This window comes from Lonchura striata, chromosome 3 (genome assembly GCF_046129695.1).
Source record: "Lonchura striata isolate bLonStr1 chromosome 3, bLonStr1.mat, whole genome shotgun sequence".
Taxonomy (NCBI): Eukaryota; Metazoa; Chordata; class Aves; order Passeriformes; family Estrildidae; genus Lonchura; species Lonchura striata.
The window spans coordinates 70,632,231-70,658,734 of NC_134605.1; the positions used below are offsets into that span (position 1 = coordinate 70,632,231).

General features: G+C 39.3%; 1 protein-coding gene across 1 annotated transcript in view; it reads right to left on the reverse strand.

Annotated features, from left to right (window-relative positions):
• Positions 1-2,466, reverse strand: part of CRYBG1 (crystallin beta-gamma domain containing 1) — a 40,797-nt gene extending 38,331 nt beyond the window's left edge. The window contains exon 1 of the mRNA XM_031504397.2: positions 1,193-2,466. Within this exon, the coding sequence (XP_031360257.2) occupies positions 1,193-1,944 (752 nt within the window). The 5' untranslated portion in view covers positions 1,945-2,466. The remainder of the gene's footprint in view (positions 1-1,192) is intronic.
• Positions 2,467-26,504: the final 24,038 nt, after the last annotated feature.

The following is a 26,504-nucleotide window of genomic DNA, read 5'->3' on the forward strand; positions in this document are numbered from 1 at the left end:
CTTTGAAGCTGTGAAGATAAAAACTCAAGAGTTTAAGATTTGTGATCTCTACTGCTAGATAGCAAAGCATCACCAAGTACAAAAAAATGACACTTTAATTTTCAGTACTAGGCTTTTTAAACTTAAGTTACAAATTAACAACTCAGATGTAGAGTATTACAAATTGTGCAAAGGAAATTGCTCCTGTGCTTCTCAGATGTGGGAAGCATAATTGCAAACAGACACATCTCTTTAACCATCACGTTGAACCTCCACATCCCTCTAACACAACAACAATTATCAATGCTCAGTGTATCTTGGGTGGGCCTACGGGATTCAGTGTGACCCCACACCTACAACTGAACATGCCAGAACGAGGAGTGCAATAGCACACAGCACACAGCCGTGGCAACCAAACAGAAATGAATAACGCAAACAAATCGTTCCCTGTGTATGAGAATGTAACAGTATCCAAGTAATCAATCACTGATCTCATACTAGTGACAGTGAACTTTATAAATACAGCCACTTCTTTATTATCCTAAGGAAAGCTCTGATCACATGTTTGACAGAGATAGTTTCTTCGAGTGTAAAATCAAAAACTGAAAATTAATATATGCATAATTCTGCAAATACCTAATGCTATTCACATGCACCAAAATTTAAGTGATTCATCCTGCACATACTTAAGAAAGCAACCGTATGTATTCAAACGTTTGGAGTGTGATCTATCATATCATTTGAACAATCAAGTTCTACATTGCATCCTATATTTCTTCATAAAATAATAGCAGAATTTAGGCTGTTTCATAGAAAACTTAAATATTTTTCACATACAAAATCTTCAACCACATTCTGATTTGGTTACAGAGAGAAAAATTAATTAAGGTCAATGATAGATGAATTAATCTGATCCACGATGATGATGACTGAGCACTTTTTTTTTATATGTTAAATTATTCCATATAGTGGAATTGACAAAAACATTGCCTATCAATTTAAAAAATGAGAAAATTAATTCTTTTCTAATACATGTAAACTACAGTGCTTGTTAAGTAGTAGCTTTAGTTATGGTAACTTTTTAAAGGCAGTTCTTAACTGAAAACAATTTAGACAGATAACAGATACACAGCCAGCGTTTTCATAGCACTCTAAACACAGATACAAGCAAAACTACAGCTACAAGGACAAGGTAAACCAGTTTGTTACTTACAGGCTAATCTTTGTCATGACTGTTCTGGAAGCATCCAAACTCTTCAGCTTCAAGGTGTCTAAATCAGAATTGGTCTGTCTCTCAGCTGACAAACACAGGTCTCCATTTTTAATCCCATCAGCATGCAAGAAAGCTCTTCCATCTGGACCATTACCATTCTTTACTGCCTTGGTATCATTTCTGCCTTCAGCAAACACCAAGTCTTCTGTCTTAGCAGCCAAAGAAGCTTTGGGAGACTCCAAACTGTCTTCCCCAAAAGCCACAGGTATAGCTCCCTTTTCCACTGAAGTTCTTTTTATTACTGGGTTAGTCTCTGGAGATGCTAAAGGTTGCCTTTTTAAAGAGTAATCTTTCACCTGACCCTTCAAACCAGTAGGGGAAATGGGTACAGTATCCGACTGATTCTTTTTGTATGATCTTCTCCTTGCAGAGCTTGTGTTTGAGATCTGCTGCTTGCCCTTGTCAGCTTCAGCTTTAGAAGACCCTTTGTGAGCAGATCCAACTTTTAGGTCCTGATTATTACCTGAGGAAGAGGAATTTCTTTCAGGAGTCTGTTGAAGAGACCTTACCGAACCTTTTCGTTCGGGGTTTATTATCTTGTCTGAAAACACCTCAGAATGGGCATCATCCTCAAAACCAGATTCTTCTCTTGCAGTACTCTCAGTCTGGTTTCTCTCTCCATTTGGAATGTCACTAGATGACTGAGACTTTCTCCGTTTTCCAGATCTTTTACTAGCAGTTTTTTTATCCATTGTGTCCAAATCACTACAGTTTTCTTCAGATTTAAGAGTCACGGGTTCATTAAGGAGTTCGTCTGTTTTTCTTAGATAGATATCAACAGTTAACACTCTAGCAGAACATGCGTGTTCACTCGCTGCAGATTCCAACTCGTATGGCAAATCCTTTGGTTTTGCATGCCCAGGCTCCTCAGACACCCACGTGTTCACAAGCTCCTTGTGACTTAAGATACTCTTTTCTAAGTCTTCACTAGACAGATTTCTCAAGCTCTGTATGAAATCTGGAGTTGTGGAATTATTTATATCTGTGACGGATTCTTTCTCCAACCCCAGTGTTTCCACATTCAGGCTGCTCTCACAGAAAGAGTTTTTAATGGTTTCACTGCTGCCGCTCCAATCTGCTGACCACTCGCTGTCTGAAGAGACTCCCCTACTGCTCCATTCTGAAATCGTATCGTGATACAGCGGTCTAACTTCCCCACTGAAATTATATTCCTGTGCCTCAGAAAGGGCACTTACATTTCTCACTTGTTTCTCTACTTGAGGAGCTTCGTGTCCTTCTCTGAAGTGCCTACAGTACACTGCCTGTGCCCCGTGAGGAGAACCCGACCTCTCGCCCTTATGACGTGAAGTGTGCTCTAGTGAACTTTTGACATTTTTCCTCTTCCCTGTACCAAACAAATTTCCAAGTCTTTCCAAAACGGGCTTCTTTTTATTTTCTTCTCTGGAAGAATCTGGAAGGTGTGAGGTGGACTACAAAAACAAATAAACAAACATTTGGTTAATGTAAAAATTATTTCTATAATACATTTGTTTGTTCTAGGACTACCTCTAAATTAAAAAGACACAGTGAATAGAAACAAAACTGTTTACTGAACAATACTAGCTCTCAAAAAAAGAGCAGGAACAACAAAAGAAAAAACAATTAGGAAAAACAACTGGGACTCCACGATGCTTCTGTATGCTTTTGCCTGAGCATACATGCGCTCATCTTGTCTTACAATGGCAACTTTCTACATCCCAAATCTCAAAAATTTGCACAATTAGTTAACGCCATCCAAAACTTTACAGAAAAGCATCCTGGTGCCTGCAAGACTGGAGTCAAACTTTTCCTTACAAAAACAAGAGTGGGGAGTTTAACTTTCACTCCATATTGGCTGAATCAGTTTTCACACTTGCACCGGTAGTTTCAAAGGTGTAAGTTGTCTTAAAATTCATACATTTCTCATTAATGAAGTTCAGTAAATATTCAGCTTGTGTTTTTGGGCTAAAAACCCCAGAACTATAAAAGCAACTCAGTGAGCATTACTGGGTCAAACACTGCCCTGGATTACTCTTGGCGAAGTTCTGCCTTACAACTTCTAATTAACATGGTAAACAGGAAACACGCAACAGCATCGCCGAGTACACATGCATATTTGCATTGTAATATACATTAGCCCTTCTTACATGCCGGCACGATGAATACTTGTTTTGAGACGTCTATTTCAAAACACCGCGAGTACTTTCTACCCCGGCGCACCAGACCTCTCGAGGAGAGCGGGTTCCCTCGGCAGCACGGACCCTGCTTCGCAAGTTTCCAACTTGTTTCCCGCTGCAGACGCCCACCTCGCCCGCCAGTGCCCAGCGCGCTGCCGGTGCCCGGCGTCCCCCCGGGGCGGGCCGGAGCTGAAGCCCCGCGCCCTCCGCGCAGCCCCGCGGCCGCCGATCCCTTCCCTGCAGGTACGGCTGCAGAGAACCAGCCCAGCACCACCTCACCGGAGGAGTCACGGCCCCCGTCTCAAGCGTTACCAGGAGGGTGAAGCCACCCGAGGCTGCGGCTGTCCTCCCCATCCCAAAACGGGATAAGCAGGAGGAAGGCGCCGAGACGGGCTTCCGCATCCTCGCCTCGCCTCGCTCCCCCATCCCGCTGAGCGCCCGACACTCACCGCCCGGCTCGGCTGGGCTCGGCGGCCCCTGCGCGAAGCCGCCCCACGCACCCGCCGCTACCCGCGCGGCTGCCCCGGCGCCGGCCGTCTGTGCGCTCCGCCTCGGCCCGCCCCCGCACCGCCCCGAGCCGCGCCCCGCCGCGGGCAGCGGCTCTCCCTGCCCGGGCCGCCCCGCCCGGCCGCCGAGGGAGGGACGGCGGCAGCGCCGGACCGGCCCCCGGCGAGGGCCGCGGGAAGCGCGGGCGCCCGCGGCCACGGGAGAGGCCGTCGAGGGGGCGGCGGGCGCGAGTGGGCGCCGCGCCCCGTAGGTGCTCCAGCAGCCCGCGCTGCGGCTGCCGCCTTGTTATTGAGGGCAAAACGCCGCCCCGGGCAAAACCGACGGCCTTTGATGCTGAGGGAAAAGCACCGAGGGCTGGAGGCGGGCGGTTCGCGCCGCCGCCGCCCCGGCGAGCTGCAGCGCGGGCTGCCCGGGCCGGGAGAGGGGCAGCGCAGCGCAGGGGCTCCGGCTCGTCCCCGCCCGGCCGCCGGGGCCCCCGCGGGACATCTGCGTTCAAAGCCCCGCGGGGAGAGGAACCCGCATCTTGCACCGCGCACCGGCGGGCGCGGCTGGTGGCCGTCTGTGCCGCCCGACTCTCCTGCCCTGCCTGGCCGCCCCGGGCACGCCGCCCCCGGGCTCGGGACACGGCTGCAGGCGGCCAAGGCTGCCCCGCCTGCCCCCAGCCCCGTTCGGGCCGGCGTGAGAATGACTCCGCAGCCCGATGGTGCCGGCGCTCTCCCCGGGCGCTCAATTAGTATTTAATGTTTAATGAATGCTCAACAACTCCTCTTCTAATTAACGCTTAATGACTTATATGAAGTGGAACAGCTTTAACAGGAAGGACCACGCAAGTCTCGCTTCGGAGCATCTGAGGGCCCAGCACGGAGGCGGGGGAGACACCGGGTCAGCCCGCCTGCAGCTGGCCGGGGTGCCCGCCCTGCGGTGTGTCTGGCCCTTTGGCTGTTGAAGAAAATAAGGACCTTTTGTTATGGAGTCACTTCCTTCTCCAGCTGGAAAAGTGTTAAGTTAGTTATTTTTTCTTAATCAACAACCTACATAGTCTGCTCAGGAGAGCCACATATAAGCTATTTAATGCCAGTGAACGTGCAGCAGCAAGGCTTGCCCAAGCAAATGAAAAATACAAAAAAGCCATGAAAAACACAGAGCCTAAGCTGGGGAGGAGGTAGATTTGACTTACACTGCAACCTAACAGAAATCCATGGAATCCTTGTCTTTGCCTACCTCTCATAACCAATGTCACTCACTGAACTGATAAGCAGGTGTACCACCAAACCTGTGTTCTCACACAGTGATCTTCCACCAGTGGCCTTCAAATAGGCAAGTCTAAGTCATTACCTTAAGCTCAAGTTTTTGTACTGTCGGGGTTTAGGTTTTATTACATAGTGAAATAACCTACAAATGAGAAAGTTGATGCCTGCCTTTTCCCCCTCCCTTTGAGGACTTTTTTCAACCAGTAGAACCAACACAATTAAGTAAAGAGCAACATTAAGGGCTGCATTAAGTTCACACAGCTCAGACAGGTAAAGTGCTTTAGTGATAACAAAACCAACTATAAATTTCCCTATCAGATCATGAGTAATGCAGCCCAATTACTAATTTCTTATTCTATGTATGTATTGCAGGGAAAGGATAAGATGACAATAATGAACATTGCCAGCTAAAATAAGCAAAATTACAAAATTTTTACACTTAATGCAAGGTAATAAGGAATGATATTGATTTTTCTGAAAATTAATAATAAATACAAGTGTGAGGAGGATGACTATATTGTTCATGTTAAAAACTGTTGGAACACCAAAACACAGGAAATTTAACTTCATTATGGTGTCAACCATCATATTAATAATTGAATAGAAAGAGCTGTCAGTCTTCTGAAGTAGTTGGGACTACATTATCAACCTGACCGTCATTATTACACTTGCTGTCAAGTTTTTAGTTTGCCAGATTACACCTGGAAAAATTAGTAATTTCAACTGGGGATCTGGATTTCTCTCTTCCCAGCCACTGATTTTCATAAAGTCCATGGGAACTTAATTATCATTGAGATGTCTCCCCCTTTCAAATGTAGTTTAAACTACAACTAACAAGTTCAAAAGGTGTTGAATGGAAGTGAGGAGGGACAGCCAGCCAGTCCAGTCACATAAGCCTTGTTTCCTCAGGGAACAAGGCTAAAGATTTTTCCTTGATCTTGAAATAGCTGCCCTATGTAAACTGTTTTGAAGTAATTTCTTCATACAAAGTACCTTAATTATATACAGCTCTTTCAAAACACATAAAAGACCAGGTACTTGCCCTGAAGATCTTGTATTTTAAGTCAGATAAATGTAGGTGAGCCAGTATTGCCAGTGCAAGAGGGCACAGAGACTGAGCATCTCAAGGGACTCCCGAGTGGGACCCAGCCTGCCAGAGCACAGCACAAGAATGCTTGGCTTCACAGCACCGCATGGAAGTGTTTGATTTCAGAAGGCAATACCCTTGCTCTACAGATCAGGCTTCTTCAGTGTGTTTACGTTCAAGCATTCTTACTCTTAAAACATTAGCTGTTTGAGAAATACCTGATCAAAGGCATCGGCAACTGAAAAATCTAGAGGACCTGCCTATCCATTCCTTGGACAGTGTGGAGGAAGCCATTTCAAGCACTCTGCATGAACCTTGAAATCCGTGTTCTAATCTGAAAGCAAAATGCTGCTGCCTTCTTAGCCAAGAAATGTAAATTTTGTTTGTATTTATATTCATGCCTGTTTATGCTAGCATTGAAATATTTCCTCTGTTTTCGGCTGGGTTTTTTTCCTCATTAGCTAATGTAAGTTGCCACAGCCAAACCCCTAATTTAACAGTGTAATTTAACATATGCTTTGCTGGTCTCTGGTGAAAAGACAGCATAAGCTACTGTAATCTATTGAATCAAAATTTCAGGATGTGTCTTGAGGGATCAGTTGGATGTTATTTTCTTAGATGAGTTCATCTGAGTCAGCTGAACATAAATGAAAACACTTCTTAGAGCACATATTAGAGAAAAAAGCAGTATTTTTACTAGTCATTAGCAACTTTGTGGTAACTAATAGATGATAATATCTAGTGTGGACAGTTCTTTAATTTAAACATTTATTTTCCAGCATCTTCAGAGGGGAAAAAAGCAACAAACCATTTAGTGAAGAGTAAGTTTGAGCTTTATCATTCATTAGAAGGTCATAAATGACTGGATTTCAAGTAAAATGAAAACTTCTGAGAACCTTCTATCATCAGCAATTCTAATAGTGTAGGACCCTTACAAATTCATGCTGGAAAGCCAGTAATGTCAAATATCTTTAAATCACACTATCATAATTCACCCAGCTGTGAGAAACAGAAAGCCTTGAAGTTCTAGCAGTCACATGACATCCCCAAAAGTACTTTAGCCAAAAACATTTAAATAAATAATCTATTACTCTTCAGGCTTTAACATTCTGCAGAGACTGAGACTCAAATATCCCACACTGACAGTGCTGGGCTTTGTGAGGCTGAAAATTGCTCTGGAGTATTTCTGGCTCAACGTGCTGTGAAAATATTAGTAGAAAAACTGGAAGGAACAATGTACAAATCAAAGCTAAGAGAGAGAAAAGTCAGAGAAGCACAAGACCCACTCAAGTCCTACAGAGAGGAGTTTTCATACCACTCTCCTACAGGTGAGTGCCACAGCTACTGGCAGAGAAAGAAGGAGTGAGTTGCAGATGGAAATAAAGGCTTGGTGCTTATTTTCCTCTTTTAAAAGCATGGGGGGAAAACATACTTAACAAAACATTTGACCTGAGTAAATTCTTTTTGTGGTTCACTGAAGGGGAAAAAGCAGTTATATTTTAAATTAATAGAAATGATCTCTAAACCTAACCAATTTAACTGACCTTGCTGTCAATCAAATGGATTTGAATTACTTCAATTCACTATACTCATTGTTCATTGTTTATGCTGACCCTTCACAAAGATGCAAAGCGGGGGTCACTATTAGGAAAATGTGGCTTATGTTATTTTAACTCCCAAACTGCTTTCTACTGAATACAAAGAGTTTGGCATATACTCTTAAACCTTTTTCTATCATCTATTTTAAGGATGACATGTTCCCGGTTGACAGTGTCCTCTTCGGAGTCAGAGAAAAAAAACCACTTTAAATTTAACAGGTCCACTCTAGCATGGAATTCACTCTCTGCCTCTGCCAGATCTTTGCCTGCTATGCAGATAGAGGATATAAACAGCAATAATTGGATTTTAAACAATTTCAGCTTTACCTGAGCAATTTGTGTAGGGAATGCAATTATTTAGTTTCAGAAACTTACCTGAATAAGCAAGGGGCTATAAATGCGAGACTTGAGCAGAATGAAGTGAAACAAACGTAAGTTTTCTTAATAGTAATATTTTTACACAAACTGCATTTTCTAGTAAGTCAAGATATTTTAGTGAAACATTTCTTATCTTCAAGAGAACAGGACCTGTCTGCTTCCAATTTATTTTTTCACTGTAAAAGTAGATTTTTAGTTCAAATGTACATTGAAAATTAATTATTTTGCAATGAGACTAATGAGCCTGTGGTTTTAATGGATTTTTGGAAAGGAAATAATCAGCTCAAGAAGCATAGATGTATGTATAAATTGTTTTATCCCATAATATTTCTTAGGTGACAAACACCAAGATTTAGATATTGTACGTATTAGAAAAGAACAGGAAAACTGAAAGGAGCAAATCACGTAAAATCAAATGAATGGAAATCTTTCAAAAAAGCTCAGGAAAGACAAAGAGGCATTGATAAAATGAAACAGATCCTTACATGAGCATTTAGGAGAGGAGGGAGATAAATAAGAACAGGCATGTCAGAAAAGGCATGTCTGCTCCCATCTCCTCTTCCCCAGAGCTAGTTATTTCCATAAACTAAAATCTTTCCCCCCTCCCCTCTGTCAAAAGGAGCATCTGTCAGTTAAAGAAATGCTCTATAAAACGAATGGAGATCAGTTGATTTTATGATTTTTAAAAAGTGTGTATTAACATGAAGATTTCTGGTGAGGTTTAAAAAAGGAATAAAAGAGAGTGTTGTTTGCCTTACCATGATGATGATAATTCTTTCTGCTGTTTACAGAAGAATAAACAAACTATCGTGTGTGAGATGCAGTCCTGTATGTCACTAACCAAACCCTTTTTCTTAGCAATCCTCCCACGCTTTAACCCCTTCTTTCTTCTGGCAGCACTCAGGTAAAAACAAGCCAAAAAAAAGGAAGTAGTATTTGACTTGAGCCTTTCCAACTGATAAGTCATTTGGCAGACAAATTAGAACTGTGGAAGGGGCTCAATTAGAGGATAGGAGAAAGAACTGCAGAAGGGTGGCAGCAAGTCCTTCAGTAAGCAGCTCTACAGAAGCAGAGAACATGTTGCAAAGGACTACAAAGTTAGTGTTGGGCAAACGCCTTACGTGTATTAATTAACATGCAATACCAGAGCACAGATATGCAACAGTAGGAGAAAATATACCACACACATTGGTTCTCACAGACCTGGTGACTGTTTTCTGATCCAAATTTAGGACGGCTAAAGGAAAAAAAAATCACCTGTGCCTTTATGCCGAAAGAGACTGCTTTATGTTGGCATCCTTGGTTCTTCACCTTCCTAGCTTGGTATATTAAATCTCTATTTTTTGAGCTATTAATGGTAAAATGGTACTAAAAAGGGACTTGAAAAAAACAGAAAGAACTAGCACCAAAAGCAGGAGCAGGGATTAGTCAATGAATAACTGAGAGAATATTTAAACTCTCCTGAACCTGAAAGACATACAGAAAAAAATTATATGCAAAAACATAGTATTAATATAAATGATTGCACTTGCAACTCTGTGTTTCAGTACAAGAGAAAGTGAGGAAGTTTGATATGAGTTAGCCTCACATCTTCACTGTCAGGATTTTGAATCCTGCTGCTGGGTCAGAGCTGTATCACTAAATAATCTTCTTAGTGTAAAGATTCATCAAAATGATCTCTTTCAAAGTAAAGAGTGAAAATAAACATATCTATGTTTTGTTCTAAGAGATAGGAACTTGAAAGTACTTTTTCTGTTAAGCAATAAAGGATAAATGGCAAAAGCATTTTGGAGAGGAATAGAGTGACTTGGAGTTAATTTTAAGTCTCCCCTAATCAGAAGCTACAACTAACAAATTTAACCCCTTTTCTTTTTTCATTTCTGAATGCAATTCACAATGATAAAGAATCTATTACGTAAGTGGTTGTGAATTAGCAGGTCTCTTTCTTCTATGCTTGTATGTCCCTCATCTGTTTTATGAGAGTGTACAGTGTCCTGTCACTAACTCTAAATGGTGTATACTGGTTAGTATAGATTTAACATAAATTGTCTAATTTAGATCTACAGCTTACTGCAACACTTACTCCTTTTAGATGAAGTATTTATGTATAGTTACCAGAGACAAGAAATACGATTCTTTTTCTGCAAATTTTGAAGTATCTCTACCGCCAACTGAGCAATCTGTCTCTGGAAATCAGCTCTTTCTTAAGCACCATCAATCTTCATCTCTTCCCCATGCTTTCACACAAAAGGGCTGCTGTCCATAGGAGCTCAGCAGTCTGGGAAGCCTATGGCACTTGAAAAAGTCTTGCAGCATTACATTAAATGATTATACGGCAAAAAGGAAATAATCTTACAGAGCCACATATTTTATCAGTCTTCGCCAAAGAGGGCACTGATGTGGCTATTCTGTGCTGGTTAACTGAGCTGGCTTTTCCTAGGCATCTCTACATGACACTGCACGTGGCTTCACCTTGAGTCCTGTGTGCATTTTTGGGTGCCACAACGTAACAAGGACATTAAGCTGTTAGAAAGCTTCCAAAGGAAGGTTACAAAAATGGTGAAGGATTTTGAGAAGAAGCTGTATGATGAGTGGCTGAGGTCACTTGGCTTGTTCAGCCTGGAGGAGACTGAGGGGAGACCCACTGCAGTCCAGAACTTCTTCATATGGGCAAGGGCAGGGGCAGACACTGGTCTCTTCTCTGTGGTACCCAGTGACAGGACCCCAGGGAACGGCCTGAAGTTGTGTCAGGGTGGTTTGGGTTGGATATCAGGAAAAAGATCTTCACCCAGAAGAAAGCTGGTCACAGGAACAGGCTCCCCAGGGAAGTGGTCACAGCGCCAAGCCTGACAGGGTTCAATAAGTGTTTGGACAATGCTCTTGGGCACATGGTGTGACACTTGGGGTGTCCCAAGTGCACATGGTACACCTCCTGTGCAGGGCCGGGAGGTGGACTTTGCCCTTCTAACTCAGGATATTCTATGATAATACACTCCTGTGCCCAGCATTTCTTTTTAGCTGGCCGTAAGTGCTCAGCAGAGGAGGGTACAGATTGTCCCACACTACTGGGTAGGAAACCTAGGTCTCACCTGCAGTTTTAATTCAGTCTAGGGAACAGATGCCCAGGACTTAGTTAAACTAACTAAAGCACCCAAGTGTCCTTCAGTAGCTCTAGCTCTAGACACCTAAAATTAACTCAGTAACTGGAGATTTTTTTCCTTGGGTAGTAGATAGTCTGAATCTATAAATGGAAAACTAAATGCCTTTAGCAACATGGGGACTTTCCCCAGGTCAGGCACAGTAGAATATAGGCTGTCACAGGGCAAGAAGCAGAAAACTATCCTTGTGAGCACTGTGTTACTAAGGTGAGGCTGTTAAGGTGTGAAAGAATGAAGATAGCAAATGAAATGCAAATTGGACTGCTAATTTGATCAAAGCCAAATTCCTAAACAACAAAGCGAACTCCATGTTTAACATGCTGGCTTTGGAATGTTGATGTGATGGTCCTGTGACAGAAAAAAATTAAGGTATTGTTCTGACTCTGAAAACCACTTAGCAGAATGAAAAATCACAATATTTAATCAAACTTTATTTAAACATGAAATTAATGTAGTCTCTCTTCTCCACAGAAGCTCTCATTAAATAGATTAAAATCATGCAATGTAAATCCTATTGCACATTATACGAGGGTATCATTTGGTACCTTTCAACTGAAATGTGTCTTAAGTCAGGCCCCCAATATCAAGGTGCCCAGCATAGCAGCTGTTTTGGAAAAATTGTGTTCAATAGCCTGTGTGCTTCAAAAAGCCCTTTTATGATATGTATAAAGTGTTTACACTCCTTGATAACTTCTTTGATGTACAGATTTTCCATCATGTTCAAATGAAGAGTTTTAAGTGCAAGGAACTATTATTACTAAAATACCTTATCCTGACTTCATAAAAACCAACTTGATACCTCATTTTACATCTGAATTACAGTACTACATATATAACTATATAGCATTTATTAGCATTTTTTCCAAATAACAGTGTTAACCTAAGGCTTCTGGAATTCACTAGAATTATTTCTTATAATAATTATTACAGAGAAGTGTCTCGCTATTGGTTAGAATAAACTTTATAAAACCAGTATGAAGAAAATGGGAATGACTCCAAACCCACTGGTTCCCTATAGTGTTGTGGGCAAAAATGTAAATTAAGTGGAATATCCTTCCAACTCTTTGCTTATAACACCACAATTACTTCCATATCGCAATATTCTCCATTAAGCAAGAGAAGCTTCTAAGAGGAAATATTCTCATGAAATGCATTTTTAATCTTAGGTGTGTTTAGTTTAGGCTCCAAACAGAACTAATTAATGCAGAAAGCATTAAAATAAACAATGCATCTGTCTAGAAAACAGATATATTATTACTTATGAAGAAAAAAGAGATACTCTTTTCCTGCTATTACAGATTAATTACTGCAGTCATGCTGCATTATGCTACTGTGCACTTCAACTGCTAAATGTTAGCTACTAAAGAGATACAACTGCAACAGCATTTAAATCACACTACTATTATCGGTGGATAATTGGATGAAATTTCTAATTCCCACTTGGTATTAAAAAACCCACATCATGTCTTACCTCTAGAAATATATTTTGTGGATGAACAATAATGCAAGAGGGAATTAGATGAAACTGGTTGAAACTGCAGAGTTCAGAAACACCCAGATTTCCAGGAAACGTCAAGAAATATAGAGAGTTATTGATTCTGCACTTGAATTTCTCAAGTTATTCGTTTGGATATCGGCCAATCCAACATACTCTATGACTGACTTAGAACAACAGATTTAACAAAGGTATTTTTAAAGCTAGCCCTTAAAAGCATCATAACTAACCACAGTTTTAGCTACAACAGTTCTAATGTTGGGCTCAAACTATTTTAGATACTTTCTAAATAATTATAGCAAAACAACTCCATTAGCAACTCCTGGAGTCGCCTTTGCATAAACTCACTCCATTATTTACTGGTGCTGTGGAATGTTGGAGGGAGGTAGTTGTCGACCATTAAAACCTGGTAGACAACAAGTGTTTCCTGTATGCAGAAGGCAAGAATGAGTCTTCTCCCCTGCCTCTTATCTACCGCTTCCCTCCCACGCCTTCTTGGCACCGGTTGGGAAAGGCTGGGAATACAAATCCCTCCTACTCTGCAGGGTTTTTCTCTAGCTACCTACCCTTTTCTGCAGGTGATTCCATCGTTTTTCTCTTCTGGAACCCAGGCTTTCCCAGCTGGCCACATGGTGAACCTGACAAATCTTTTCAGTTTCCCAGCTGTGCACAAGGCTCTGAACAGCAGCCAGCAACAAGCACGGGGAGCTTCTCTTTTGCTTGGCAGACACTTGGAAAAAACCCTCACAAACTGTCTTCACATCTCCCATGTTTGGAAAGTGGAAGTCTTTTTCAGAGTCAGAAATTTATCTAATAAAAACTGTCTGACACACCAGATAAAAAAGATAACCCTTAGTCTTTCCAGAAGCAATACCATCAAAACTACCCTGAAGAAGAGGGAGGGGAATATCCAGAATTACCTCTGAGAGCCTTTTAGAATTACAAATTTTTCCAGAGGAGACATAAAAAAAACTAAACAGATCTTCATGTTCTTTTTATCTGAACTCTGGTTGCTAAACGTTTATGGTATAGTTCATAGTTTGTCAGATTTTTCATACTTTTCACTTTTCAAAAGCTAAACATTTTAATCTCTGTTTTCCTCTGAGACAATGATTCTCTTTATTTTTCCTGAAAATATATCCTAGAAAGCAAAATAGTAAAAGAAAAAGACACAAAAAAAAAAAAAAAAAAGAGGAGAATTCTAATGATAGGAGAAGAAAAGAAGATAAATTTTCATTTGCACATCATAAGATATGATTCAGAGGAAATTAAGATGTCAAACTTCCATCATAAAAAACAAAGTCTGTAGTAGAAAACATTACATTCTATTTAAATCTTTAGATATTATTTGTAACCACAACAAACTGGAAACTTACCTGGTGAAATGCTACCCCCCTGTGATTTTGAAAATTCTAGTTCTAAATACTAGTTTGTAAGAATGGTAGACTTCTTTTACCATCTCTAGATCTTATTGAAACAGTAGTTTAGGCAGTTTGGTTTTTTAAGTGGGTCATGCTTTGCTTTTGCAGATCTTGAGCCATGGCAGGTTGAGTGCTTGTTTTAAAGAGGTAAGTGAAGAAGCATTCCAGCTTATTCACTCTAATTCAGTTCTTGAGACAATAAAACCAGAAAGATGAAGTTTTTCATGACTACCCTCTTCAAACCCATTATTACACTGCAGCTGGCAATAAATTACACATATTTGTATGCATACACGCATTCCTAATTGTCGCACACCTTATATAGCTTAAAAAGTGGCAAAAGCCTGGTCAGGAGGAATGGGCTATTAGCAAAAGCTGTGTGTCGCAACCTCCTCAGATCTGAGGCTGCTCAGGTGCAGTCTGAGCCAGCTGGTCACGTAGCATGGCAAAATGGAAAGAGGGCCACACCCAAGGAAAGAGCAGAGCTAGCTGCCAAGGTCCTGAAAACCATTCCAACACATTGCACAAGTGTGGAAATGGTACAAGAAAAGCATGATGCAGGACAAGTCCTCAGCTCTCCAGACTGCAGATCACTGCACAGCAGCCCAGCACAGAGGCCAAAAACAAATCCCCGGTGATTCAAAGAGCAGCTTCACAGGACTGTACTCACCAAGGGAAAGAGAAGGGAGGAGTATACCCTTGGGAAGAAAGCAGTAAAGTGCCGGCTGTCATCCTAAGGAAAAGTTACATACTAGCATAAGTAACACCTGTGAAATGTTGAAATGCTATGTAGCTGCGTGTTTGGCATGATGATACACAGAGGTGGGGCAGATAAAGGATGGTCAGCGATAATACCAGACTGCCTGGTGCACACTCCCATGTCACCATTACCAGAGTCATTATGTACTGTCAATGCTTGATCATTGATGACAGACCTCCTAAATAATTTGCAGTGCATGAAGGGTTCATTGCCTTCCCTGGGCAATACCACACCGAGTATGTGGCTGTCCACATTATCTCACTCGTGCAAAGTGCAGACGTGTGCTGGTTTGATAGACCTTTTATTTTGTCCCTGCTTGGGAGGCTGCAGTTTATTCAGCAGCCCAGCCCAGAAGACCTCAGCACTATCACATTCCAAGATGACTGCTCACATGACTTTAGGCCATCATTAATCCTCTCTAAAAGAAACACATTTTTACCCACTGCTTCCACTAAATTTGTTCACAATATTACATGGAGCTTTCAATAACTCATATGAAATTCAGTTCCAAACAGAGCTGAATATGAATACTATTCAGGATTCAGATCCAATGTAGAGTTGAACATAGCCTTTTTATACTTCACCTTATTCAAGGTGAATATATTGAATTGCTCAGAAGAATGATTATCCAAATGACAGTGGTTTTAAGCTGCCAGCCAAGAATAAGTATATGCAGGTTGTCTGATACAAGTTCAACTTTGTTTGGGTGTTTTTAACTGTATATATATATATCTATCAAGTCCTTAACAATCTCCTCAATAAACTTTGTAAGTACTTGAAAGATGTCTATGAGAGTAAGAATTTACTGGTATTCCTGCCTTCAGATATATTCTTAAGGGGTGAACGGATCGTTCTTGACTCAGTACATCCACTGCCATCTTGAATGCCAGGGTATTAGACTGCAACACAGATTCCTCCTGCACTGATATTCCAGGACCTATGTTCCTTCTAGGAAAATGATATATAACTCCATGCTGTCTTCCCTCCTGTGTTTTGCTCTTCTCCAAGGCCCATTTTCATCGTCAGCTGTAGTCCTGTACACACCTACAATCAACCACAGCTTAGATGCTCTCCTACTAACCTCACCAAAATGCAGCAGAAATATAAGAGATGCTTTCAAGGTCTCTCTGAACCAGCCATAATAATGGGACATACCCTAACTAGATGTTATTTTTAGGAAATAAGAGAGTTGGTGTCTTAGCCACGTTGGAAACAGCAAAATGAAAACCTTAGTAAGTTAATATTGAAGGGAATTTGTGGTTCAAATGGGGATAGGCGGAATAATGAGATGGGAATATGGAAAAAAAGTTAACCAACAAGGAAATTGCCATGATGCCATCAGTCTAGTCAGCAACACAGTATTTTATTAAGCAGAGAAGTAATTTTGTTGAGCAATACTCAGAGAGGTTTTGTCATGGATAGCTGAGAACCTCTCTTGTGCTGTAATTAGCCATAGATTTCCAGGCTTTTTGGAAGATAAAAGGAAGAGCATGTCTTCAGAGGGCTAAAGCCAAATCACAATAATCAGATAGTTTTCTAGTAGACCTGATGCCCAAGCTTTTTGACATCGTGACTTCTCAGAATTTTGGTTCTCTGCCTAGACAGTAAGTATGACACTGCATGTATAACTAGTTGCTTGATTCTTCTGTCTTCACTATTAGGAAATATGGCTGAATTGAGGACACCTGTTATCTTCTTCTGTTAAAGAATAATATCTTTGTATCCAGAGCATCTCTGCTGCAGTGTTATGAATGCTTGCTGTGTCCTGGGAAACCTGGGCAAAATGATGCTTGACCAAAGGTTTGTATCATAAGTAATCCTTAATTCTGTCATGTGTCTCAGATCAATTGTGTTTGAAAGGAAATACTACTACAAGTCACTTAATATTTTAGGGATGCAAATATCAGAATTATAGTTCTTTAAGTAGAGACATAAAATAAACCTGACTTACAGCAGAATCCTTGAAAACCACAAACCTTTTATCATGTAACTGATTGCATTTAAATGACAGAAACTTCTTGTTCTGTCTTCTGAACACTCCTACTTCCATTTTTAGGGTAGATTTCTTTCTTATCTGCTGTGAATTTAATCTAAAATAATTAATTGTTCTTGATTTATGGTTTTAGCTTCTTTTTGTGCCATCTTTTTGATTTCTCCTGTCTGGCCTTCCTTTCCTCTTGTCCCCTCTTCCCTCCTCCCATCGAGTCCTTAACAAAGAGCAGACACAGGTAAAGCAAAGGATGTGCAATTATCACATCCCAGAAGCAAATGGGCTTGAGGTACATAAATTAATTATTACATAAATTCATTATTATTTTCCATGAAAACAGACATAGGATCTAGGTTCTATCAGAGCAATAAGCCTTACCAATGCTGACTTACAACTGCAGCTGGCTGCCCAAGTGTCCTGATTCAGCATTCCTACAGGTACAACAGCACCCGTGCACTATTAAAAGTAACATAAGGACTCTGCCACTCCTATATTTCTAAGTGTTAATGTTGAGAAGGGTCTATGTTAAAAGACATAACTATAATGTTAATAAAACTGAAAAAATAAACAAAAGCAAAGTTCAGTCCTCCACTCTTAGTGCTGTTCTTTAGGAAGATCTCACCTACATGTGCATTCTTGCTGGCAGGCAATATTACAAAAAGATTATCCGGACATGCTGGGGTTAATTCTGTTTTGTTTGCATGATCCTGAGCACCACTTTCAATTAAATATACTTATGATAGTCAACAGTGCCATTATGTCTCTGTAGATCATCTCTTAATATTCTCTCTGTAGAAAATCTTTGATAGAAGCTATATTCAAATTATTCCCCCTTTGTTTTGTGGGTTTTAGCAATTGACATGCCATTTCAGTTTACTGGTTTATGACACTACTCACCAAACTTTGGACAAGTAAATTAATATACAGTGGCTTCTTGGAACACAAGTGTTTGTGGGAGACATCACTGTGACTTTGTTAGCATTTAAATTCTGTGCCAGTTCTGCTTTTCCTGGCTTCCATAATGATTTCAGTACTCCCTAAATTCTGGAGTTTTTTCTTAATGCTTATGGTGATGTTGTGTTTTTAATTATGAATTGCATACTTATCAACTAAATAAACCTGCAAAAGTACTTCTGTATTATCTCATACTATTGCAAAAGGGAGCATGACTCATAGCTAAACACTCTAAAAATTTTTAAAAGTTTAAGGGACAGAGCAAATTAAATATTTGTTAAGTATATAAATGCTTCGTCAACTCTATAGGAAATGTCATGGCCAGGGCAAAATGAAGCATTCTTTTTCCCTTCCCACATTTCTCCACCCTACTCAACTGGTTTGGTTTGAGAATTTGATTACTTCTCCACCATGAATTTCAAAGTAAAGGCTTCAGTGTTCTTTTCCTATTAACATCACTTTCTTGTCCGAATCACATCATGGTTGTAGCCCAAGAATAGGAACAAATTGCTTTGAAAGGACAATAAGGAATTAATGTGCTGGTCAGCACTATAACATCCTATTAGAAGCCATACAGACAAGGAATAATGTAGCTGTTCTGAATGTTGTCAAAGGACTCTCATGTGATCTGTGCTTCACCACATCTGTTCTTTTTCCATTCTCTCTATGTACTGTTTTCTTCAACTGATACAAATATGTCATGTCAGCAATCCCAAAGCCATGGCTTATGAATAATATCCCCCAAAAATCCTTTAGTTCATATCTACATTTCAATATATACCCATACATGCATATCTGTATATGTTTATAAATAAAAATGTAAATAAAATTACTTCACCTATTTTAGCCTATAAAATATTTATTGCTGTATTTTTGATTTATTTAAATTAAAGAAATATATTTATACAGATTTCCCATAAATTAGTGAACCAGAGGCACATCACATGTAGGTAACTCTCACAAGAAGACCCGTCTAGATAAAGAACTTAAAAGTTATACTTTAAATTTAAAACATGGGAATCTCCTCTGTAGGGATGATAATGGGGAGCAACAGTAAAAAGTAGCCCTAGCAGAGTGAGCACAAATATGAGTCACTGAAAAGAGAGCAATGAATGCCAGCTTTATGTAGAGATTATCAAGGGATAATCTATGAATTTTTGAATCTGTGTCTATTAGCAAGGGAGAATGCCTAGTAGGAAAAAAAAAAAAATAAAAAGGAAGAAAGAAAAAAGGAAATTAAAATTATTCAACTGGTTAAGCCTGGGAGGGAGGTGGAAGATGTGGCCATTATTTCAGGGAAACAAGTTACACTTGGGAAAGTATGGTGGCTGGAACCACCACTCAGTAGCAAATGACCTGTCTGCTCTGAACACTCCCTCTCAGTGAGGTGCACACTGAGTGACCCTGGCCATATTTCTCACACAAAGAATTACAGTAATTTTACCAGGTAAGAAACACAAAAGTTATACTAAAGAAGAGGGAAAAAAAAAAAAAAAAAAAAGTTGAGCATAAAGAGTCAAGCACATAGAAAGTCTGGCAAGAATCCAGACATGCAGCACAGCACTAAGCAGGCTTTTTTCCCCTGTCTTTTTCCAGGTAATGCAATAAAAAAATTTGTCCTGATGCAACATTTAATTATCTGGAAAGATATAACCTATTCCAAACAGCTGAGGGAGGACCTATCCAGATTGTAAAAGAAAACAAAACAAAACCAAGGAGAAACCCAGCCCCCTGCTCACCTAGGCCTCTCTTAGGTGACTGCCTTCCTATAACACTCCATCCCAAAAAAAAAAGATATTACAGTGTCATATAATTTCCCCTCCTTTTCTCCCTTCAATCTTCGCACAAGGCAGGTTTGTGTTTCCTGAAATTGTGGGGTTTTTGGTTTTGTGGTTTTTTTTGGTTTTTTTTTTTATTTTTTTTTTTTTTTATTTTGAGAAAACCAGCACCAGCAAATATTTTCAGCTCCTGCATGACTCATTTTGTAGGACCTTGGCTACCAAGTTTTGTTTAGCTTTCGGATTCCAAGCTGGAGAAGGAGGCCTTCTATTCTTTCAGTCTCAAATTCTGGGAGGAGATTGGTTAACCACTGAAAAGCCTTATCTATTAAAAATTGGGGTGAACCTTAAGGCAACAACTTGTTCTCCTGTGGACAGGCTCCTCTCACCTATCCATGAACTGATAATTTTGTTGTCTGTTACTTTGGAAGTGACTCACCTGCTTTTTCACTTACTTGATATGGAAGTTTATCAACTGACTATGTAAAATACTTTGTTTCTACCATTTAAACATCACTCTGGGAGGTAATTTAGTAACCCCATGGTTACTAAAATACCAACAGACTTCAGGTTTTGTTATTTCTTGAAAAAATAAACCACTGTAAGAAAAAGCAGTGTGACAAGCTGGGCTGAATATCTTGCTAACATTTCTCTGAGCAAGGCAGACAAAAATTAAAGAAGCAGATGAGGAATCTTAACATGAAAATATCTTAGACCTTGATGAACTATCATCTTGAAAGATGAGTTAAAAGAGCAGGAGGAATTAGGAATCTACATATCTGCTGTCTCAGGAATATGGCAAAGGCAGCGATAGAATAAACTCATTTAATCCAGTAATTTGACACAGAATCAAAATGGGCTTCCATAGCCACACCTGGGTATTAGAAATACTCCACCCAGTTTCCTTCAATGAATATTCATGTCATAGAGCTGAATCTTTGTGTGAAAGGCAGTGGCTGTGTTCATGTAGCAAGTAGGTGTGAGAACTCTTTATCTAGATGAAGAATCCTGATAAACCTTTGGACAGGTACCTGGCTATAAATCTGAAAATATGACTAATCAACACCTGAATATACGAGCAGAGACAGTATTAGAGCACACAGATGTGACTTAGAAAAAAAGATGCTGAAACCTAGGTGTCTTGCATGGAATTTTAAAGTCTATATTTTTGTGATCATTATTCCTAAAGCAGAGGAAATATATAAATAATGAAGCAATAAGAACTCTATTTTCATTCACTCATTTTACTATCAGCAGAAGCCAATCTAAATTTGAAATAGTTCTCTAGGGGAATAAATGCCTTTCAGTGTAACAATACAGAAACCTATCAGGTAAACATGTGTTTGTCTTTAACTACATAATGTAAGTTTATGTGAGTTTGCCATAGCACAGGTAGGACACCTTCACCCTTGGTATCAGTATTTTGTTACTACTGAAGCTGCATGACTGCAAAACACATATTTTATCTGTAATTTGGTTCTCATATTGAATTATTATTTATCCAAAGAGAATGAAATTAGTCAAACATTCAGAAAGTTGTTCCTTCATTCATAGTGAGAACACTGGCCACATTGTTTTTTTAATAAGACTAAAAGATATAAAAAACAGATAATAAAATCATGGCCACAGATATCTACATCATGCAGTATAGGCTATATGACGGCTCAAGCAATCCACACAGACACTGAAAATATAAACAGGAATCTAAGAAAGCTATTTTCCCTTCACTTGCGAGCAAACTCAAGGATACCAAATGCTCCTATTTAGCTTCAATTAGCAAAACTTGAAAATGTAACCAGTGATGTAATGCATTATTTGGGAAAAGGAAATAAGCTGAGTTTTAAACTCTAGAAATAGTGTATTTTGTGGATCTGACATCCAGAAATTATTTCTGAGGGCTCTTTAATATTTAATAATGTATTATCAAATGTCCATTTGCCAAAATACCAGAAGAGAAACAGCTAATATTTGGTTTCATGAAACAAATGTTTTGCACATTAAATAGCACAGGACTAGAAAAGTCAAGAATCACACAGAATCCCAGAATATTCTGAGTTAGAAGGGATCCACAAGGATAATCAAATCCAACATTTAAGTGAATGGCCTATAGGGGGATCAAACCCAAAAATGAAGCATATACTCAAATTTATATGATTTTGAATTTCTTGTAGATCCAATTACCCAGTTACTTAATAAGCATACAGTTTGTATTTTTATAAGAGCACTCTGAAATCTCTCTTTTGTGGTTATATAACTGACATTTTTGGTTGTTCCAATCAGAAGCTTACTTGTAGATTCCAGATGGCCAGGAGGGAATGAAAGTGGAAATCTGTACAGAATCAGAAGTACATCTGAATCAACATCGGAAGTATTTGATGAGAAAGAAATGTTGCCACAGAAGGATGCCTCTCTTTTCCTAAGAAAATGATGTAGTGAAAAGAAGTATTTCTGCCTTATAATTTGGGCAACGCAACATTTACCCATTGAGTAAGTGATGAAGCATCAAGCAAGTGATCTTAAACATTTGTTAATATCCTGCTGATTTACCATGACTGTTTATGGAAGTCAAACAAGAAAGAGAAATAAAGTTGCACTGTACATCAAGAACAGTTGCTGTGAAGTACAGGAAGAGGAGGGATGAAGATTTGTTAAACAATCCCAGAAGAAGATGAAAAGAGAAAACCAGGGTATACTAAGATAGAAGTTTATTATAGACTAGCATTTTGGGTGGAGAGAAGTTGTGTTTTTTGATCACACAAGGGAAGCATCCAAAAGGAGAGAACCTAATGGCTTTAATTACTTTTTGAAATTAATTTTTTTCTGTTGAAAAATAAATACATGAAGGAGACAGTCCAACAAGTTCTTGGAATACGCTGGGGACAGCTTTTTCTTTAGAAGGTAAAGAAAACCATTAAGGGAGTGGTTATTTTAGATCTTCTGCTGACTAGTAGGGCACGAACTGGCTGAGAGTGAAAGGCAGTCTAAGTGAACACAATCATTTAATAATAACTAAACCATAAAAAAAGGAAAGCAGCAAAATCAAATTTCTCTTTTTTCCCCCAGAAAACAAAACTAAAATTTTATGACCTCCAAAGACTGATAAGCAAGATTTTGTAGGAAGACTGTTTAATTAACAAAAGAATGTAGGAGAGCTTGTCTTAGTCATTGCTGGAGTCAGTTCTTAATTACCCAAGGTAAGGGGAATAATATGAATTAGGCAAAAACAGAGGATAAAACAAATTAGTCTGGGTACGTTATTCTGCAAGACTCTACACAGTACATTTAGCTTTGAAAGGCTTATGAAAAGATTTCCATATAAAGAACAGCAGCAGAGAGGAGCCTTATGCAAGCTTACATTTTCTAATCCACCGTTTTCTACCACTCTCCCACAAGAAATGCTGAGGGAAGGCAGGGCTTCCTTAAATCCCAATCCCCATAAACCATCTGTCATCAGCAGGTGACTGTGTTATTACACACATTAGGAGATTACCCCAATACAAAAGAAACTGCTGAATTCACACATACAAACACCCCCCAAGGCGATTTCCTTGATTTTTATAATTTATCTAACAATCAGACTTTTGCATTATACATCAAAGTAGAAAATTACATGGCCTAGTCTCATTCACTTTCAGAAGCTTCATTTAAAAGGTTTTAAATGTTATTACTAAAAATGGATTGATTCCAGGTTAGAGAAATGACACCCCGACAATTTAATTGATCTGTAAGTATGAACAAATTTTTCCAGAAGAACTAAACGCCAACTCAGAGTTTTCTAAGCAACCACTGAACCCTCCTATTCTTTCCACTGAAAAATATCAAACATCTACTTGCTTTTCTAGAAGTTCTTGGAAGAAGCTAATATACAAGACAGCAATAGGGTGAACAGTACTTGGAAAGCCAATAGGGTGAACAGTGTTGGAAAGCCAAATTCACAGCTAGCTCTACTACAGTGGAATGTCATCCCAGCACAGTAAATATGCCATTTTGCTGTTTTGGGAAGAACTGAGATCTTTTTGTAGGGTGTTTCAACAGTATCAGTAGAACTAAGACCCTGAATGAGTCCAAAAGGGATATTTGGGGCCTGTGTTATTTGTGTATTCAGCTAAAGACCAATGAGTCTTTTCCAAATGCAGAAGTTAGTAGATGGGATTTTCTGGCTTGAAAAGACTGAAAAATAAATGTGTTTGTTTTAAAGACAGAATAAGCCTTCATAAAGTATATTTAGATGAATATTAGTTCCACAGCCAAGAAGAAAGAAACTTTTTCAATTACTGACCTGCTGAGTACTTTTGTTAATGTGGAAAAATAGTATTTCTCTCTCCACGGAAATATTACAATAAAGACAAGAATGGCATTGCACAACTTTGTCTGCAATCTGAAATTAAGTTCTCACATTAGAACAGGAGTAATTAGCATTTTCCCGAGCTTGCTTCCATGCAGTAATACTGCTGCCAAGCAAATGAGTAACACTGCATGAGGTAAATGAGCACTAGAAACAAATGTGTAGCCATTCATCCTTCTCTGGGAAAAAAACTTATGGAGTATCCTGATTTAGGGCAAATTTGGGAGAAAAACAGTACAGGAAATGTAGGTGTTGTTCCTTTATTATTTTGGCTTTCATATTTTTTATGAACAAAAGGAAAAAGCCATATGGTTTGTGGGAGCATGTGGAAGATCTCCTCGAGCCATTTTCTTTTTTGTCTCTTCATACCAGCTAAAGTCATTATGTACCTTCCTTATTTCCGTACATGTTATTAATTTCAAAATTTTCCAGTACTTCAAACACAGGTCTTTTAAAGGAAGATTACAATTATGCCTTGTTTTTCAGAATAGACAACTTCACGATATATGTTTGTTTATATCTACATTTATATAAACACACATATTTAGTTTTCTCCTACCTTTCTAAGTGCTGCTGGCAGTGAGGCAGTAGACATTGATATCGCTGGGAGAGCATAAGAGTGGGGGCAGATTACTGAGGGTGTTTGGTTCTCCTGAACAGTGCAGCACCTGCCCGACACATCATAGTACCTGCAAGGAGAGGAAACATGCCTCAGTTAATGCATCCTATAAAAAAATAAAGCCTTAGTCAGTGTTTGCTGTATTTCTGACAAAACACTAAGTTGTTTTCTCCTGTTGCGGTGGTTCCAGGCTTCTGGTACTTCCAAAGTTTACTGTTTTATTTTAGCTAAACTACTTGCTCCTCTTCTTAGACATTAATTCATCCTACCTACTTTAGCTCTCTTGTCAGCTTTTTCCTGATAATGAAACAACCAAAATCCAAATACCATACTGAGTAGGATAACCACATCAGAGCCACAAGGCAGAAAAATTAGTCGTCTTATCTCCTGTCACTCTACCTCTTCAGAGACAGCAGATTACAACATTTGGAGTTTACAGTTCCACATTACATCACATGTTCTGTTCACTTTCCTTCTGGGAGCCATCTCAGTAAAGAACCAGTTGAATTCTCAGAACAAGTCATTTATTGAGAAGAAGCTGTCCCACCAGAAGTGTATAAAATCTTTAAAGCAATACATTCATTTTAAGCAAGTCAGTCCTAAAACTTAACGAACCTAATTTTGCTTATGTTTATTCCAGTGTCAAATTTCAAATTCTGAAACAGAATTGAAAAAGAATGTGAAAAAGTTCACTTAGTCTCCTTGAGAGAGAAATAAAATAGTAAAAACTGACCAAATTATAAAATCTCTTCCATTTCACTGTCTGAAAAATTGAAATAGCAAGAATCTAGAATTCTCTGAAGATACAGTCTTATTAAAAGGCTGATAAATATAATAATTTCTTTATTTTTGTCCTTTAGATGATTCAACAATTGGTTGAAATGCATTTTTTAAAAAAATATATGTATTTTGATATTTTTGTTTCAAAACTGGACTGAATTTTTCATAGGATCATAGGACAATTTAGGTTGGAAGCGACCCCAGGAGGTCTCTGGTCCGATGTCCCACCTGAAGCGGGGTCAACTATGGGAACACACCAGGCTGCTCAGGGCTTTACCAAACCAACTCTTGAAAATATGCAAGGGCAGAGACATCACAACCTCTCTGGACAGCAGTGAAAATGTTTTCTCTTACATCTAATCTGAATCTCTCCTTTATCAACTTCTCACTGTTGTCTTGTCTTCCCACCATGCACCACTGCAAAAAGTCTGGGTTCTTCTCCATTAACACCCAGAGCTACCTCCTCTCCAAAACTGAACAAGCCCCAGTTCTCCACTCTCTCTTCACAGGGCAAGTGAAGCCTCACAGGCAATCACCATACTGGCAGCCATCCAAGGAACTCACCCCAGTTTGAAATGCTGAGAGATCTCTAGGCAGAAAAAATACCCTCATCAAATATTTTGCTTTCACAGAAAAAAAAAAAAAAGTCTCAAAATGCTCTTGTTTTATTTTGTCCTTAAAATATGCATATTTTCCATTTTGGTTGGAACAAAACTATCTTTTTCCCACAGGCTTCTTTTCCAGACTCATCATATTGTCCCAAATCCAGCTCTGTTTGTACAGCTTTATTTGCAAATTCAGTTTTATAACTGACTTTCATATAGAGTTTTCAAAGAGTGAACAAGTGAGCAGAAAAGCCTCAGGCATATTTATAAAGTTGTTCAGTTTATTGCATAATTGTGGTGAAAAAGTTTTGACATTTTGACACATATCCCAATAAACATGTGCAATTATTTTGTTTATTTACCTATTTCTA